Source organism: Hipposideros armiger, unplaced genomic scaffold (genome assembly GCF_001890085.2).
Source record: "Hipposideros armiger isolate ML-2016 unplaced genomic scaffold, ASM189008v1 scaffold_1531, whole genome shotgun sequence".
In the NCBI taxonomy this organism is placed as follows: domain Eukaryota; kingdom Metazoa; phylum Chordata; class Mammalia; order Chiroptera; family Hipposideridae; genus Hipposideros; species Hipposideros armiger.
Genome location: NW_017732881.1, coordinates 78,602 through 91,765, shown reverse-complemented (window position 1 = coordinate 91,765; position 13,164 = coordinate 78,602). Strand labels below are relative to the sequence as shown.

Below are 13,164 nucleotides of genomic sequence, written 5' to 3'. Positions count from 1 at the left end.
CCCCCCCCCTCCGTCCAAGCCCCGCCCCTCCGCCGACCGGCGCTCAGACGCACGCAGGAGCCGCATGGAGGCGCTGGACGCTCCGAGCCGGTTGGCGGCGCGACACGTGTAGTTGCCGTAATGCCGGGCGCTCACGTTGGCGAAGAGAAGCATTGAGCGGGTGCGCTCCGTCTGCACCTTCAGGCCCTCGGCCGTGCCGCTGCTCAGCCTGCCAGGGACCTGGGTCAGGGACCAGGTCGGGATCCCCTCGGGACGCAGAGCCCAACCCCCCGACTCTCAGGCTCCCGGATTCCCGGGAGACTCCAGAGACCCTTGGCCTCGGAGTCTAGCTACTGATGGATCCCAGGCCACAACCACCGATGCCCCTCTCCAGGCACCCCTGCCCCTCAGGGACGCTGGACTCTCCTGGTTTGTGCCCCTAATCTCTAGGGGCTCCCAGACCCTGCTGGATCCCAGCCCAGGGGTCTCCTAAAGCTTTCCCCGACCTTCTTCCTGAATAGCTTGAGGAGACTGGAGGAGACCAGGCTCCAGCATTCATCATCGTGGGACCCAAGTTTCCAGAAAGTCTCCACAATCTTGCTGGGCCTCAGTGGACCCCATCACCTAGAAGCTGGACTCCCCCCACCCCCAGTTCTTGGGACCTAGGACTCAGCTACTTTCCGCGTGCACCCCCCCTCCACCCCCCCAATGGGGGCAGTCCAAGGTAGCAAGGAACACCCTCCTCCCACGGCCCACCCCGGTGCTGTCCTCACAGTCTGTCATCCTTGTACCACTGGAAGTCCGCGGGGGGCACCGCCATGGCTTCGCAGCGCAGGAGGGCAGCCCGGCCCAGGGCTGTGCGGGCGCTGGTCACATCAGTGATGGTCGGAGGATCTGGCGAGGGGCGAGAGTCAGCGAATTCTCCCAGCCGGGTGGGAAATAAGGGACGCTGCCCCCAGCCCCTCCTCCCTCTTTTCCTCCCCAGGGACCCAGTGGCAGGGGAGCTCACAATTGACTGTGACCAGCACGCGGCGGCTGTCCGGCGCCGAGTTGACCCCGTTGTGAGTCACGCACTCGTATTCCCCAGCCTGGCCCCGCTGGATGTCAGAAATCTCAAGGATCTCGCCCTCAGACGTGAAGCCATCTGTGGGCGTTGGGAAGGGGAGGGGGTGGGGCCGGACACAAACACTTAACACGGGACAACACGGGTACAACACGGACACACATCAGCGGGGTGGGCACCGCAGGGCTTGGAGTGCCAGGGTCAATGGGAGACAGGAGGGGCTTGTGGAAGTGGAGGGGCCTGCGGTCTCCTGCCAGGGATGGGGCAGGGAGTGAGGCTCTGGGAGTGGGGAGCGTCCTAAAGTTTGGGGGTACAGGGGATCCAAGGATCTGGGAGCCCATGACTCGGATCACGGGGCTCTGAGGACCCAGTGGGGAGGCTCCCAGGATCTTGGGGCTCCGAAAGATCCAGGAAATGCAGACCCAATGAGGGAGTGTCCAGAGTTCTGGGATCTAGCCCTTGGGGTTCAGAGAATCTGGATTTGGAGATTGGGATCAGCAATTTGCGTATCTGGGGTCTTAGGACAGATCACCAGGCTCAGAAGACCCTTTGGGACTTAGGGCATTTGGGGAGCCAAGAGCTCAAGACCAGGATTGGGCTCAGGTGACCCAGCGGGGGAGGGTCCAGGGCCTGAGGCCTAGTTTGGGGTCTCAGGGGATCCAGTGTCCATTGGTCTCCGATGACCTAATGAATGAGGATCTGGGGATCTGGGAAATGTGGTGGAGATCCAGGTAAAAGGGGCAGGGGGCGTTGTCAGGATCTGGGAAGTCACCGTTCAGGCACCTTGACACCCTGTTTGGGGATAGCCTAGAGCAGTGCTTCTCAGCTCGACCATCAGAATCACCTGAAGGGCTGGTTAAAACAGTTTTTTGGTTTTTTTTTTTGGGGGGGTGGCAGTTTCTACTCATCAGGTCTGTGGTGGGCCCAGGAATGTGCATTTCTGGCAAGTCCCCAGGTAATGCTGATGCCGCTGGTTGGGGGTGGGAGACACTTTGACAACCACTGGGCTGGAGCACCCAGCAGAGATGTAGTGATGTGACCAGGAAATACGAACATGGGCGGGGACCACTGGCTGTGACCTGGCTGAGGCCATCTAATGGCAGGGATCTGAGTCCAGGAGAATCCTGTGGCTGTTGGGGGAGGGAGACACTGGGGGTATTGGGATGGAGTGGGGGTGGGGTGGGGAGGCAAGCTGGGGTCTAGCAAGTGATTTGAAGGAAATGGCCCAGACCTGGATGGCAAGGGGTGACGGCTCTAAGGCTGCTGGGGAAATAACAGGATCGGGGTGGGAGGGGGAAATCAAGTCATCACAAGCGTTCAGGGGATCAGGAATGGGGGAAAAGAGGACTCTGGAATCTAGCTAAGGATATAGGGAAACGGGGGGCCCAAAGTGCGGAGTGGGGGAAGGGGTCTTGGGCCAGGGGTGGGGTCCTTACCTCGGAGCTGCCTCCAGGTGACCGTGGGCTCTGGCCGCCCTACAGCCAGGCAAAGCAGGTTCACATTGCCCCCCTCATTCACTGTCACAGGCGAGGAGATGTTCACAATGCGGGCGGGGACTGTGGGGGTGGGGTGAGAGGTCAGCAAGAGGCTGGACCTGGGAGTCCTGGCCCCCAGTCCCTTCCTCCTTCAGACCCAGGAGTCCAGTTGACATTCCCCCCAACTTTCTGCAGGATTTCTCTGTGTTTCTCCCTTGCCTCTGCATCTGGCTTGTTGTCTAACTGCTGGTCTTCGGTCTTCCTCATTCTTTCTCAGTCTCTCTCTCTACCTTCATCCTAACTTGGTTTCTCTATCTTCTGTTCTGAATTTCTCCCTCCCCATTTCTTTCTTTCTTCCTTTCTTCCTTCCTTCCTTCCTTTCTTTCTTTCTTTCTTTCTTTCTTTCTTTCTTTCTTTCTTTCTTTCTTTCTTTCTTTCTTTCTTTCTTTCTTTCTTTCTTTCTTTTCTTTCTCTTTCTTTCTTTTTCTTTCTTTCATTATTTAAAATTAACTTATTTAATAAATACTCATATGGTGCTTACTGTGTGGTAGACCCTGTTCTTAGTGTTTTATAAAAATTAACTCATTAAACCCTCACTACCACCCTCTGGGATAGATGTGGCTATAATCAATTTTAACACATGGGTTTGTTTGTTTGTTTTTACCCCATTTGATCATTTCTCTAATCAGGATGCCAGAGTTCAATTGGCAAGGTTTTTTTGCTTTCTAGCAGAGCATAAAATAAAGGTCCCCTTTCCAATTAACGACGTCTTAGATTTGATGCATGTGAGGAGTCTGAGACCACCCTGCTTGCTCAGCGTCCTTCAGCTGGTGGGTGGTGGTGCTGACGTTGGAACCCAGATGGTCTGGTGCCCGAGTGGGGCTTGTCATGTCCCTGCTGGGCTGTCCCTGTGTCTGGGTTCCCGTCTCTCCGAGTGTGCCCTCCCTCCAGCCTACTTCTGATGCTGCTTGAGGCGGCCTCATTGCTCTCTCTGCCTCCTGACCCCTCTGTGGATCTCTCCAGCCCCATCTCTCTGCTCTGAATTCTGGCGCATCCCGCCACGCGGGACTCACCTCTGCACATCTCACTCATTCTCTTGCCCCACCTCTGCACGTGCCATTCCTTCTCTGGCACCAGCTCTGTACCCAGCTGAAGGTCTCAGCTCAGACATGGTGTCTGGGAAGCTGCCTCTCCTTGGAAAGTCACCTCCAAAGGGGTGGGGACAGCCTGCCCAGCTCCTCTATCTCCAGTGCCTGGAGCAATGCCTGCACATAGTAGGTGCTCAATAAATGAGATGGAGTGAATGAATGTTGTCTTTCTGTGAGTACACCTTCCCTTCACCCTGTAGTTCTCCCGCCCTAGAAGCTGTCATGCTGAAGGGTCACTATCTGTTTGACTGTGCCTCCCTCTCCCTGGCTGAAAGCCACAAGGGTGGGGCTGTGTCTACCTTCCACATGGGTGTATCCTGGGATCAGGAAACACAAGAGTCCCTTTCCCCTTGCCCTCCCTTGCCGCGCCCCCTGGCTTCACCGGAGGCAGGCTCACCATGCACGATGAGGTAGACCTGAGTGGTGTACGGCTGGTGGCGGGTCTGGAAGGAGCAGGTGTAGAGGCCCTCGTCGCCTAGCCCCACCTGGGTGATGAGGATGGAGAACTCCTCAGGCGTGTTGATGAGCAGACGCACCCGTGGGTCACTGGTCCAGCGGTCATTGCCCGCGTACAGGATGTTGGAGCGGTTCAGCCAGGCCACCCGGGTCACGTGCTCGTCGATGAAGCAGCTGCCGGGGAGGACAAGGGGTGGAAGGTTCTTCTCTCCCCCACCCCAGCCTGATTCTCCCATCACGGGGGCTTGGAAGGGGAAGAGGAAGTCCCATTGCATCTCCAGGTCCCACTGCAGCCCTGTGAGGCAGAGGGGGCTGCCCACTTTAAGGTGGGTAAACTGAGCCTCAGAGAGGGAAAGTTGTGAGCCCAAGTGCACAGAGACCCGAAAAGAGGAGGACAGACACTCTGGGAGAGAGGAACAGAGAAGTAGAAAGATGAAGGACAGGGACTCAGAGAGAGGAGTACAAAGACCCAGGAAGAAGGGGACAGAGACGAAGAGAGAGGAAGATAGAACCCCAGAGAGGACAGGGACTCCGAGTGGGCAGAGGCAGACATCTGGGGAAATAATCCTGGCTCTTCTTTAATAACCAGCCACAGAGTGCTGTGCAGTGTGTGTACAGGCCCTTGATCCCCACAACAACCCACATGGTGGTTACTGCTCCTCCGCCCATTTGACAGATGGGGACACTGAGGCCCAGAGTCCATGCCCCTAATGGATTCTGTCCCGATGGGGAGGTGCTGGGCTGTGCCTCAGGTCACGATTATTTTTCCTTAGGGAAGGTGAGGGGGCAGGACCCCAGTCTCTGGGAGGTCTTCCGAGCCCTGTACCTGAGGGTGGCGTTGTCACCTTCACACACCGTGTAGTTGTCAGCGGGAGAGCTGAACTCCAGGCTCTGGGACAGCAGCCCTGTGGACAGGACGGGGAGAGGGTCAGCTTAGCGTGGCAGGGCCTGGGCTGGGGACTGGGCCCTCGGCACGGCAGGGACTGTGCTCATGCACACACACACACACGCACAAGCCCTCACAGACACAGACGTTCCCCCACACACCTGCACACTCGTTCATCGATGCTTCCAGAGATACACAGGGCAGACACACAGAACAGACACATACAACACGTACCTTCCCAGGGTCCCACACAGACTCAGATGGACTGAGACACACCTACACACCTCCAGAGACACTGAGACAACACCCTGTCACAGTACACAAACATACATGTACATGTGCAAGACATGTACACCAACACTCACATACACACCTTCACACATATACATATTCACAGATACTGTGTACAGAGACACACACATTGACACATGCATAGATACATGTACACAGATGTATGTGCACAAACATGCACGTATATGTGTGCACAAGGACACATACATATTCACAGTGTGTAGACACACATGGATTTAAGAACACATCAATACATATATATACGCAGACACACACATATGGAACCAACACACACACACAGATACACACATACATACATACACACAGATGGACATGGGCGCACATATTCACAGACACATGAGTACACAGATTCATATATACACACAGATACATGTACATTTGCAACCAACACATGCAGACACATACAGGTGGACATGTGTGTCCAGGAATACATGGAAAGACACACACAGAACCGGCTGCATGCAGACACTCAACACCCATGTATGTGCACACATTGCAGACACAGATGCAAGCACATGCATACACAAACACATATGTATATACACCGGACACACATCTATCAGAGATACACAAACACATCCTTAGACATGGGGCACAGCCACACACAAACCTTTGCAGACTCACACGTCTACACAGACACACCTGTGTGCCCGTGCTCACTTGGGTATGCTCTTGTGGGCGCAGGCTCATGCCTGCCCACTCACTCCAGTGCAGCTCGCAGGCCCCATTGCCGGGCAGGGCTCCCACCCCCCTCCCATTCATCTCTGTGGATTGTGGCCAGCAGGCTGGACTGGAGCCAGGAAGTGGGGGCTGGGCAAGTGGCGGCATCACATGGAGATGGCACCAGGCTGGGGAGAGGCCGGATGACCTTGGACGCCTGGGGAGGGAGGGCCCTGCCCTGCCCCAGGATGAGGAGCTAATTAATCTGATGAATTAATTGCCAGTGCTGCCCCAATGACTCCCCGGAGCCCTCTCCATCAGCAGGCCCTCAGGATGGGGCTGGGGCAGAGCCAGTGCAGTGGGCAGCCCCTCACCCTGGGCTTACCCAGCCACTCCTGGGCTTTGAAGACCCCAGGACAGAGGAAAGGGGCTTGCCCTCCCCAGCTGCACAGAATACACTGCCACACACAGCCCTGGTAACAGCAGGAGACGGCTAGGGGATGGACACATATACAGGCACACATAAGGCCACCAGGGCCCAGGAAAAACACACAGTCAGTGCCAGGCCAGGAAACAGCCCCACACCCCATCACACGAACAGGCGATGGGTCCTGCTCAGAGCGACAGGCCCATATACACTCATGGTGACACACAGCCCAGACACACACCCAGCAGAAGGTCAGCTAGAACAGACAGCTCTCTCCCAGGGGCGTTCCTGTTGTCACGTTCAGGCACAGAGGGACAGCCTCCGGCCAAGCAGCCACTGCACACTGAATCACCCCACGATATACGACCCAATTACACTGACACCAACAGTTCCTCCTTCCTCCCCCCCCCCCCCCCCCCCCCCCACACACAGGTGCAAAGTCTACGCGTGATCACAGCCCTACCCAGGGAGCTGTCTCACATACACAGGCATGCACACACACACGCTGACCTAATTGGCCACACCGATACTTCCAGCCAGAGGGCCATGCTCATCCCCACCCCCGCTTTGGAAAGTCATGCACGAAGCTACAGCCTGTGTAATGACACAGCTACATTGTCACAGCCTCTGAAATACAAAGGGGCTGCTCTGGGCCAAGAATCGGGCACATGCAGTCACACTGTCACCTATGATCAGATCGCACATGGCCGTACAACATACACGCCCCACCGGATTTGTCATACTCCTGGTCACACACATCCTAGGCCAGGGCTTCTCCACCTTGGCACCACTGATGTTTGGGGCTGGATGATTCTTCATTGTGGGGGCCATCCTGTGCAGTGTAAGATGTAAGGCAGTACCCTACCAAAGGGGCCCTGACCCACTAAATGCCAGTAGCTCCTCCCACCCCATGGTGGTGACAACCAAAAATGCTTCCAGTCATTGCCAGATGCCCCCTAGGGGGCACATCGCCCCCACTCCCCTAACCATGACAGCCATTGTCCCAGTTTAAAGGAGTGCCCCAGGCTGGGGTTAACGAGGGAGCTGTCCAAGGTGCCTTTTCAAGAAACCCAGGGCTCCTGGGCTGAGCCCCTCACTCCAGCCAGAAACCACCATAGGAGCTGGGTCCACAAACCAGGGCCCTGGGGTGAGGATCCCACACTGGCAGGCAGGACCCTAACCAAATGTCCCGACAGAAAGATGCACTACTTGCCAGAGGCGTCTTTCTAACACTCAGAGCTGCCCCACCCTTTCTGGACACCTGGTGTCTGGGGCCCTGGCGTCACTCCCCTGCCTCACCTCCCCTAGTGTGTATGGGGCCCAGCTGTCAGTCTCCCACTTTTCTCCCCATCCCTCTGTCCCTCCATTTCCTGTCAGAAAGCTTCTCTTTCTCTAGGGGAGTAGTACAGTGGGGCCTCCCCTGGGAGAGACGGCCCATTTGAGCCCACCGAGCTCCCACTCTGTCCTTGGATCAGGTTGGTCTGCCTCCCCATGATAAAGCCTGCAGTGGACCATCTCTGTGTCCCCAGCACACCCTGGGGCCTGAGTGAGGGCAGTCCCAGGAGATGGGTGATGTAGGAATGTTTCAAGTGGGTCTCTGATTCCTGGTCTGTATGTCTATATATCTGATGTCATAGGTCTGCCTGTCTTGCACAATTCCCAGACTCCAGGATCAGGAGGCCTCTCGTGCTGTGTGGCCTTGGGGCAAGTCCCTTTCCCTCTCTGAGCTTCATTAAATGGGGCTGGGGTTCAGGTTAACCACTCCACCACCCTCTGTGTCCCTGGGTCTGGCCCTTCCCTCTGTCTGTGCCCTGATAACCCTGGATTGTGTTAGGGTCTGCTTCCCTCACTAGAAGGGAGCCCCTTGGAGCAGGGCCTGGGTCTGGACCACCTCCAGGCCTCCAGCATAGCTAGGCTCAGGGCCTGGCTCACAGGCGGCCTCAAGAGATGTTTCATGTATAAATAAACAAGCTAGTGCACATGAGGTCCACCCTGAGGGACCTCTGCTTGGAAAACTCTGACTCAATTTTGGGAAGTCCTCCCTGCCCCTCCAGGCCTGGTCTGTGTCCCCACAATGCCTGGATTACCTCTATTAGAGCTCAGATCACACTATGGTGACTGTCTGTCTGTCTCCCCCATCAGACTAGAAGTTTCTTGAGGGCAGAGCCTGGGTCTGACTCAGGTCTGTGTCCCCAGCATCTCCCAGCATACAGCCTGGCCCCCAAAGGTCTTGGAAAATATTTGTTGAATGAGTGAATGTAAATGGATGTGCCTGCAACATGCTTCTCCAACTCTTGAACTCCTGCTCATTCTTTAAGACCCAAACTCCAATGCCCCCTCCTCCAGGAGGACCACCCTGACTGCTCAAGGCAGAGTCTCCATTCTCTCTAATGGGTACCCTCTGACAGCTGGGACAGTGTCCAGGGGTGCCTCTTCCACCTGACCAGTTCTCCAAGGGCCTGAATCTTGGCTGTGTTCCCTAGAACTGGGCTTAGATCAGAGCAGGGAAGTGTTTGTAGAGGGAATGGGTGGTCACTAGACACTGGATAAAGAAGTCCTGAGCAGCCTGGGCTGAGAGATTGAATGTCTGCCCCACCACTTCCTGGCTGGGTGACCTGCTGGCTAGTCTGAGACTCAGTTTCCCCACCTATAAAAGAGAGAAAAGTAAAAAACCTCTGAGGGTTTTTTGTGAGGGATTCCATAAGAACATGCTAGCAAAATGTTTAGCTCAGTGCTTAGCATGCAGAAAGAGCCCAATAAATGCTAGCTGTTCCAAACCACACTTCCTTTTTTAAAAAAACATCTTTTGCTATCCCTCGTTCGGGGTCAGTCTCCCAGGACTGGGGCACAAGAAGGTCAGGGCGAAACTGGGTTGTAAGTTGCTCTGTGCCTAGCGCCCACCCCTGAGTCAGTGACTCACATATAGATGTCCTGTTGTTTTCCGCTCTGACTCCACCAAGCCAGCATAAGCAGGCCCTTAAAAGAATGGACTGGGGAACTTGGATGCCCAGGTTCAAATCCCAGCTCTGCCTCTGTGTTGCCCAAATTACTGAATCTCCCTGGGACTCAGTTTCCCCACCTGTAAATGGGGATGATCACCGTGCCTCCCTCATTGGGTTGTGGGATCGGGTTGTGGAAGGATGAAAAGAGGTCATTCAAGTAATGAGTTGATCACAGCACCTGCCAGTTAGGTGCCTGCTAACAGCTGCACGGGGCGGGGGGATGATTGGCAGGTGCCAGCTTGTCTGGGGGTCCAGTGGTAACTGGAGGGACCACAGCAGTCTCTGCCAGTCCAGACTAGTGGCCCTCATGCCTATTTGATAAGTCAAGGGAGGAGGGCCACTGGTGCATGAGTTCCTTTCTCTTGAGAGAGAAGGGGCTTTCTAACAACTGGGTGACCTTGAGTTAGAGGTAAGACCCTTCTGCTCTCCTGGAAGGAACTTACGTGAAGCTGGGACCCTCCAAAGCTGGGAACCGCCAATGAGGGAATGCTTGGATTCCACAGTCCTGGAACTCACAAATGGGGAACCCAAGGCTCAGGAGTGTGTGTGAGCCAGTGGCAGAAGTATGGCTGGACTGAGGGAGTGTGTGGACACGTTGGGGGGGGTGTGTGGTCTGGCAGGGGAGAACAGTGAGAAGGGGTGGGGCCTGACCTCGTTGCCACGGAGGAGCCTCCAGACCCCTCTTCCTCACTGCTGACCTTAGAAACCCAGGGGCCTTTGCATCACTGATGCCTGGAGTCCAGACACTGAGCCAACAGCAGAAATTTTCTGCTGGTTCCCACCTCAGGGCCTTTTGAAGGCTGACTTCTCCCCTTCTTTCAGTCTGAACTCCACTCTCAGCTGCGCAGAGACGGCTCTTTTGACCGCCTGAGCTCACATGGCCAGTTCCTCCAAGTCCCTCTGATTTTCTTCATGTTACCTGTCACTCACTGAAATTACCTGTTTACTTGCAGGCTTGTTTTCTAGGTTTCGTTTTAGTTTTTTGATCTCTCTCCATCCCACTAGGATCTAAGCTTCATGAGGCCACTGACTTCATCGGGCTTGCTCACAGCTGTGTACCTGTGATCCCCAGTGCCTGGAACAGAGACTGTGAGCTCAGTAAATATGCGCTAAATAAACGGATGAGGCAGAAACCTGGGGGACACTGGCCCTGCCCTGCGCTTGCGGCAGCTACATGTGTGTGTGTGTGTGTGTGTGTGTGTGTGTGTGTGTTGTCATAAAGAATGTAGAAAAAAGAATTAAAGATAGAACAATATCTATGGGTACCGGAGAGGTAGAAAAAAGTCAATTGCAGAAAAATGGGTTTATTTTGTTTCTCTTGGGAAAAACACCAACAAACAAACCAATCCCTTACAGATGCGGAACTCTGACTGACTGTCTAAGTGAGAGAAAGCTGTGAGATGATGTGCTTGGGCTGTTGACGCGGGTCTCTCTGGACAGTGGGTTGGGAAGGCTGGGGCCAGGATGCTATGGGATTTGCTCTTATACATACTGCAATGGATTGGTAACCTGCACGCATTCCTCCCACAATTTGGAAAATGTGAAAAACAGAAGATGCAATTTTGTGTATCTTCCATGGGCTTTTTCTCAGGGAGCCTCAACTGTCAAGTGGATGGGTTAGGCTGGTGGGGCTGCCTTTCCACCACCTGGTTGTTTCAGCTCACCCTGCCCCAAGCCCTCCTGCCTTCAGTTCTCAGGTGGGGATGCTGAGGCCCAGAGGTGGGAAAGCGCTTGGCCACCTCCTGGCTCCACTAAGCTCCCAGCCCAAGATGTGTGAACACCAGTGGTTTCTGGGGTCCTGCAAAGTGGGAAATGGGCGTTATCTTGAGAGTAAAGGGAGAGAGACAAGGTAGGGGGAAGTGAAGGGAGAGGGGAGGGAGGGGAGGAGAGGGAGAAGGCAGAAGGCAGAAGGCCAGAGACAAGGAAAGGAGAGGCGAAAAATGAGAGGTGTCAGTGACGCGAATTCCCAGAAGTGAATGAGGACCAAGGTTTGTGCAGGGGAGCCAGGAAGGGACAGAGAGGCACCCGTGGTGTGACAACAGGAAGCAGCTCCAAAGGCAGGGAGGGACAGATGTGAAATTTTGCTGAGACCAGCAGGGATGGAGAGACAGAGACCCAGAGACAGAGAGACACATGCACTGTCACCCAGAGCCAGGGAGCCTCTGGAAATGGTGGACTCCTAGAGACCCAAAGAGACAAGTGAATGAGACAGAGAGAGACACAACCAGGCAGTCAAAGTCAGACAGTGAGTCAGACAGGTCACACGTGAAGGGGCACTCAGACTGTCTGCACCTGGGAGGGACTACTGACGCTCAGACCCACTGTGGCCCAGGCCTGTGTCCTGCCTGTACTGACCTTCGTGCACGGGCCGTGATGGTGTGACTGTGGGCGGCTGCAGGTGCTGCTCCTGGTTGGACTCAGTGATGTTTATGTGGCTGTGCAAGACCGGGTGTGTGTGGGCGGGAGAGAGAGAGCAGCTGCTTCACTGAGACTGCTGGGGGCTCTAGGCTGTCCCTGACCGTGTGTCCCTGACTCTGTGACCCCTGTTTCAAGGCAGGGCCTGAAAGAATCCTCCAGAAGCACTGAATTAACCCTGTTGCCAACCTCCTGCCTTCTTTCTCTCCACCCCCCTCCTCAGGGGGCATCTCCTGGACCATCAGGGCTGCAGCCCCGGCAGGCAAGACACAAGGTCCAGCTACACATCCTCTATCCAGAGACTGCCTGGTTCACCCCAGCCCCCCACTTTCCATTCTCCTCTTCTTGCTCCACAGTCCAGCCCCCTCCTCCACTGGGAGGGCTGAGATGAACACTCTGACCCTGCATTAACCCTTCCCTTGATGCCCTTCTCAACCTGTCCCTTCCTCTGTCCAAGCCCAGGGAATGCAGGTATTCCAGCCAGAGCTCCCCACAGCTGAGTCCCCAGCCCAGCAACCCAACTTCCTGGATCTTCATTACCCCACCTAACTGCAACTCCCCAAACACCAACACTTTCCCCCAACCTGGACGACCCAGCTGGAGAATTTCAGCCTCTTCCCAACTAGGAGACCAGGCCCGGGTCCCCTTCTTTTCCTGGCCCTGGGACAGAGGTCTGTGGGTACCCCTGCCCCCTCCTCCAACTGACCCTGGGAAGACACCATCCCCCCACCTTTGCCCACAAACGCCTGCCCCAGCCCTCAGCCCAGGACCCCCTCAGGGACCCTCTCCACGCAGAGAGGAAGACCCCCAGGGGGCATCCCTCTCCCCCCACACCCCAACTCAGTTCAGAGATCCTGTCCGGGGACCCTTACTTTAGCGTTGGATCTCCCTCCCTGATCCGGCGCCGCACACTCCCGACCCCAGGCCCGAGACATGTCCGCGACCCTCTGGCTGGCCGGGAGGCGCAGACCTCCGCCCCTGGGCCCAAGCTCGGGGCCCCAGGATGCGGATCATCCCTCGGGCATCAATCCAGTCGTCCGAGGATCCCCTTCCTAGTCCGGGGAAGCAGCCCCCGCCCCCGGGGCCAGACCTCCGAGACCGGGGGCCTCCTCTTCCCCGCTCGGGGATGCAGCCCCTTCCCCAAGTCCCCGCCCGGGACCCGGGCGTCCCGGCCGAGCTCCCCGCCCCCCGCGCTGCGGTACCTCGGCTGATGACGGCCAGGCCGGCCAGGGCGGCGGCGGCGAGGAGCCGGAGCCGGGCCCCGGGCGCAGGGGGGGGCATCGCGGCAGCGGCGGCGCGAAGGGGGAGGGGAAAGGGGGGGCCGGTCCGGGGCGCGCGAGG

At 56.3% G+C, this 13,164-nt stretch overlaps 1 protein-coding gene across 2 annotated transcripts in view; it reads right to left on the bottom strand.

Moving 5' to 3' along the window:
• IGLON5 (IgLON family member 5) overlaps nt 1–13,154 on the bottom strand; it is a 16,088-nt gene extending 2,934 nt beyond the window's left edge. Inside the window, exons 1-7 of one of the 2 annotated variants that reach the window (XM_019634183.1) lie at nt 13,026–13,154; nt 4,948–5,026; nt 4,063–4,295; nt 2,479–2,598; nt 989–1,123; nt 753–873; nt 38–208 (exon numbers count right to left, since the gene is read on the bottom strand). In XM_019634183.1, the coding sequence (XP_019489728.1) occupies nt 38–208; nt 753–873; nt 989–1,123; nt 2,479–2,598; nt 4,063–4,295; nt 4,948–5,026; nt 13,026–13,104 (938 nt within the window). In that variant the 5' untranslated portion in view covers nt 13,105–13,154. The remainder of the gene's footprint in view (nt 1–37; nt 209–752; nt 874–988; nt 1,124–2,478; nt 2,599–4,062; nt 4,296–4,947; nt 5,027–13,025) is intronic. The other variant, XM_019634184.1, reaches the window with a different exon arrangement.
• Nucleotides 13,155–13,164: the final 10 nt, after the last annotated feature.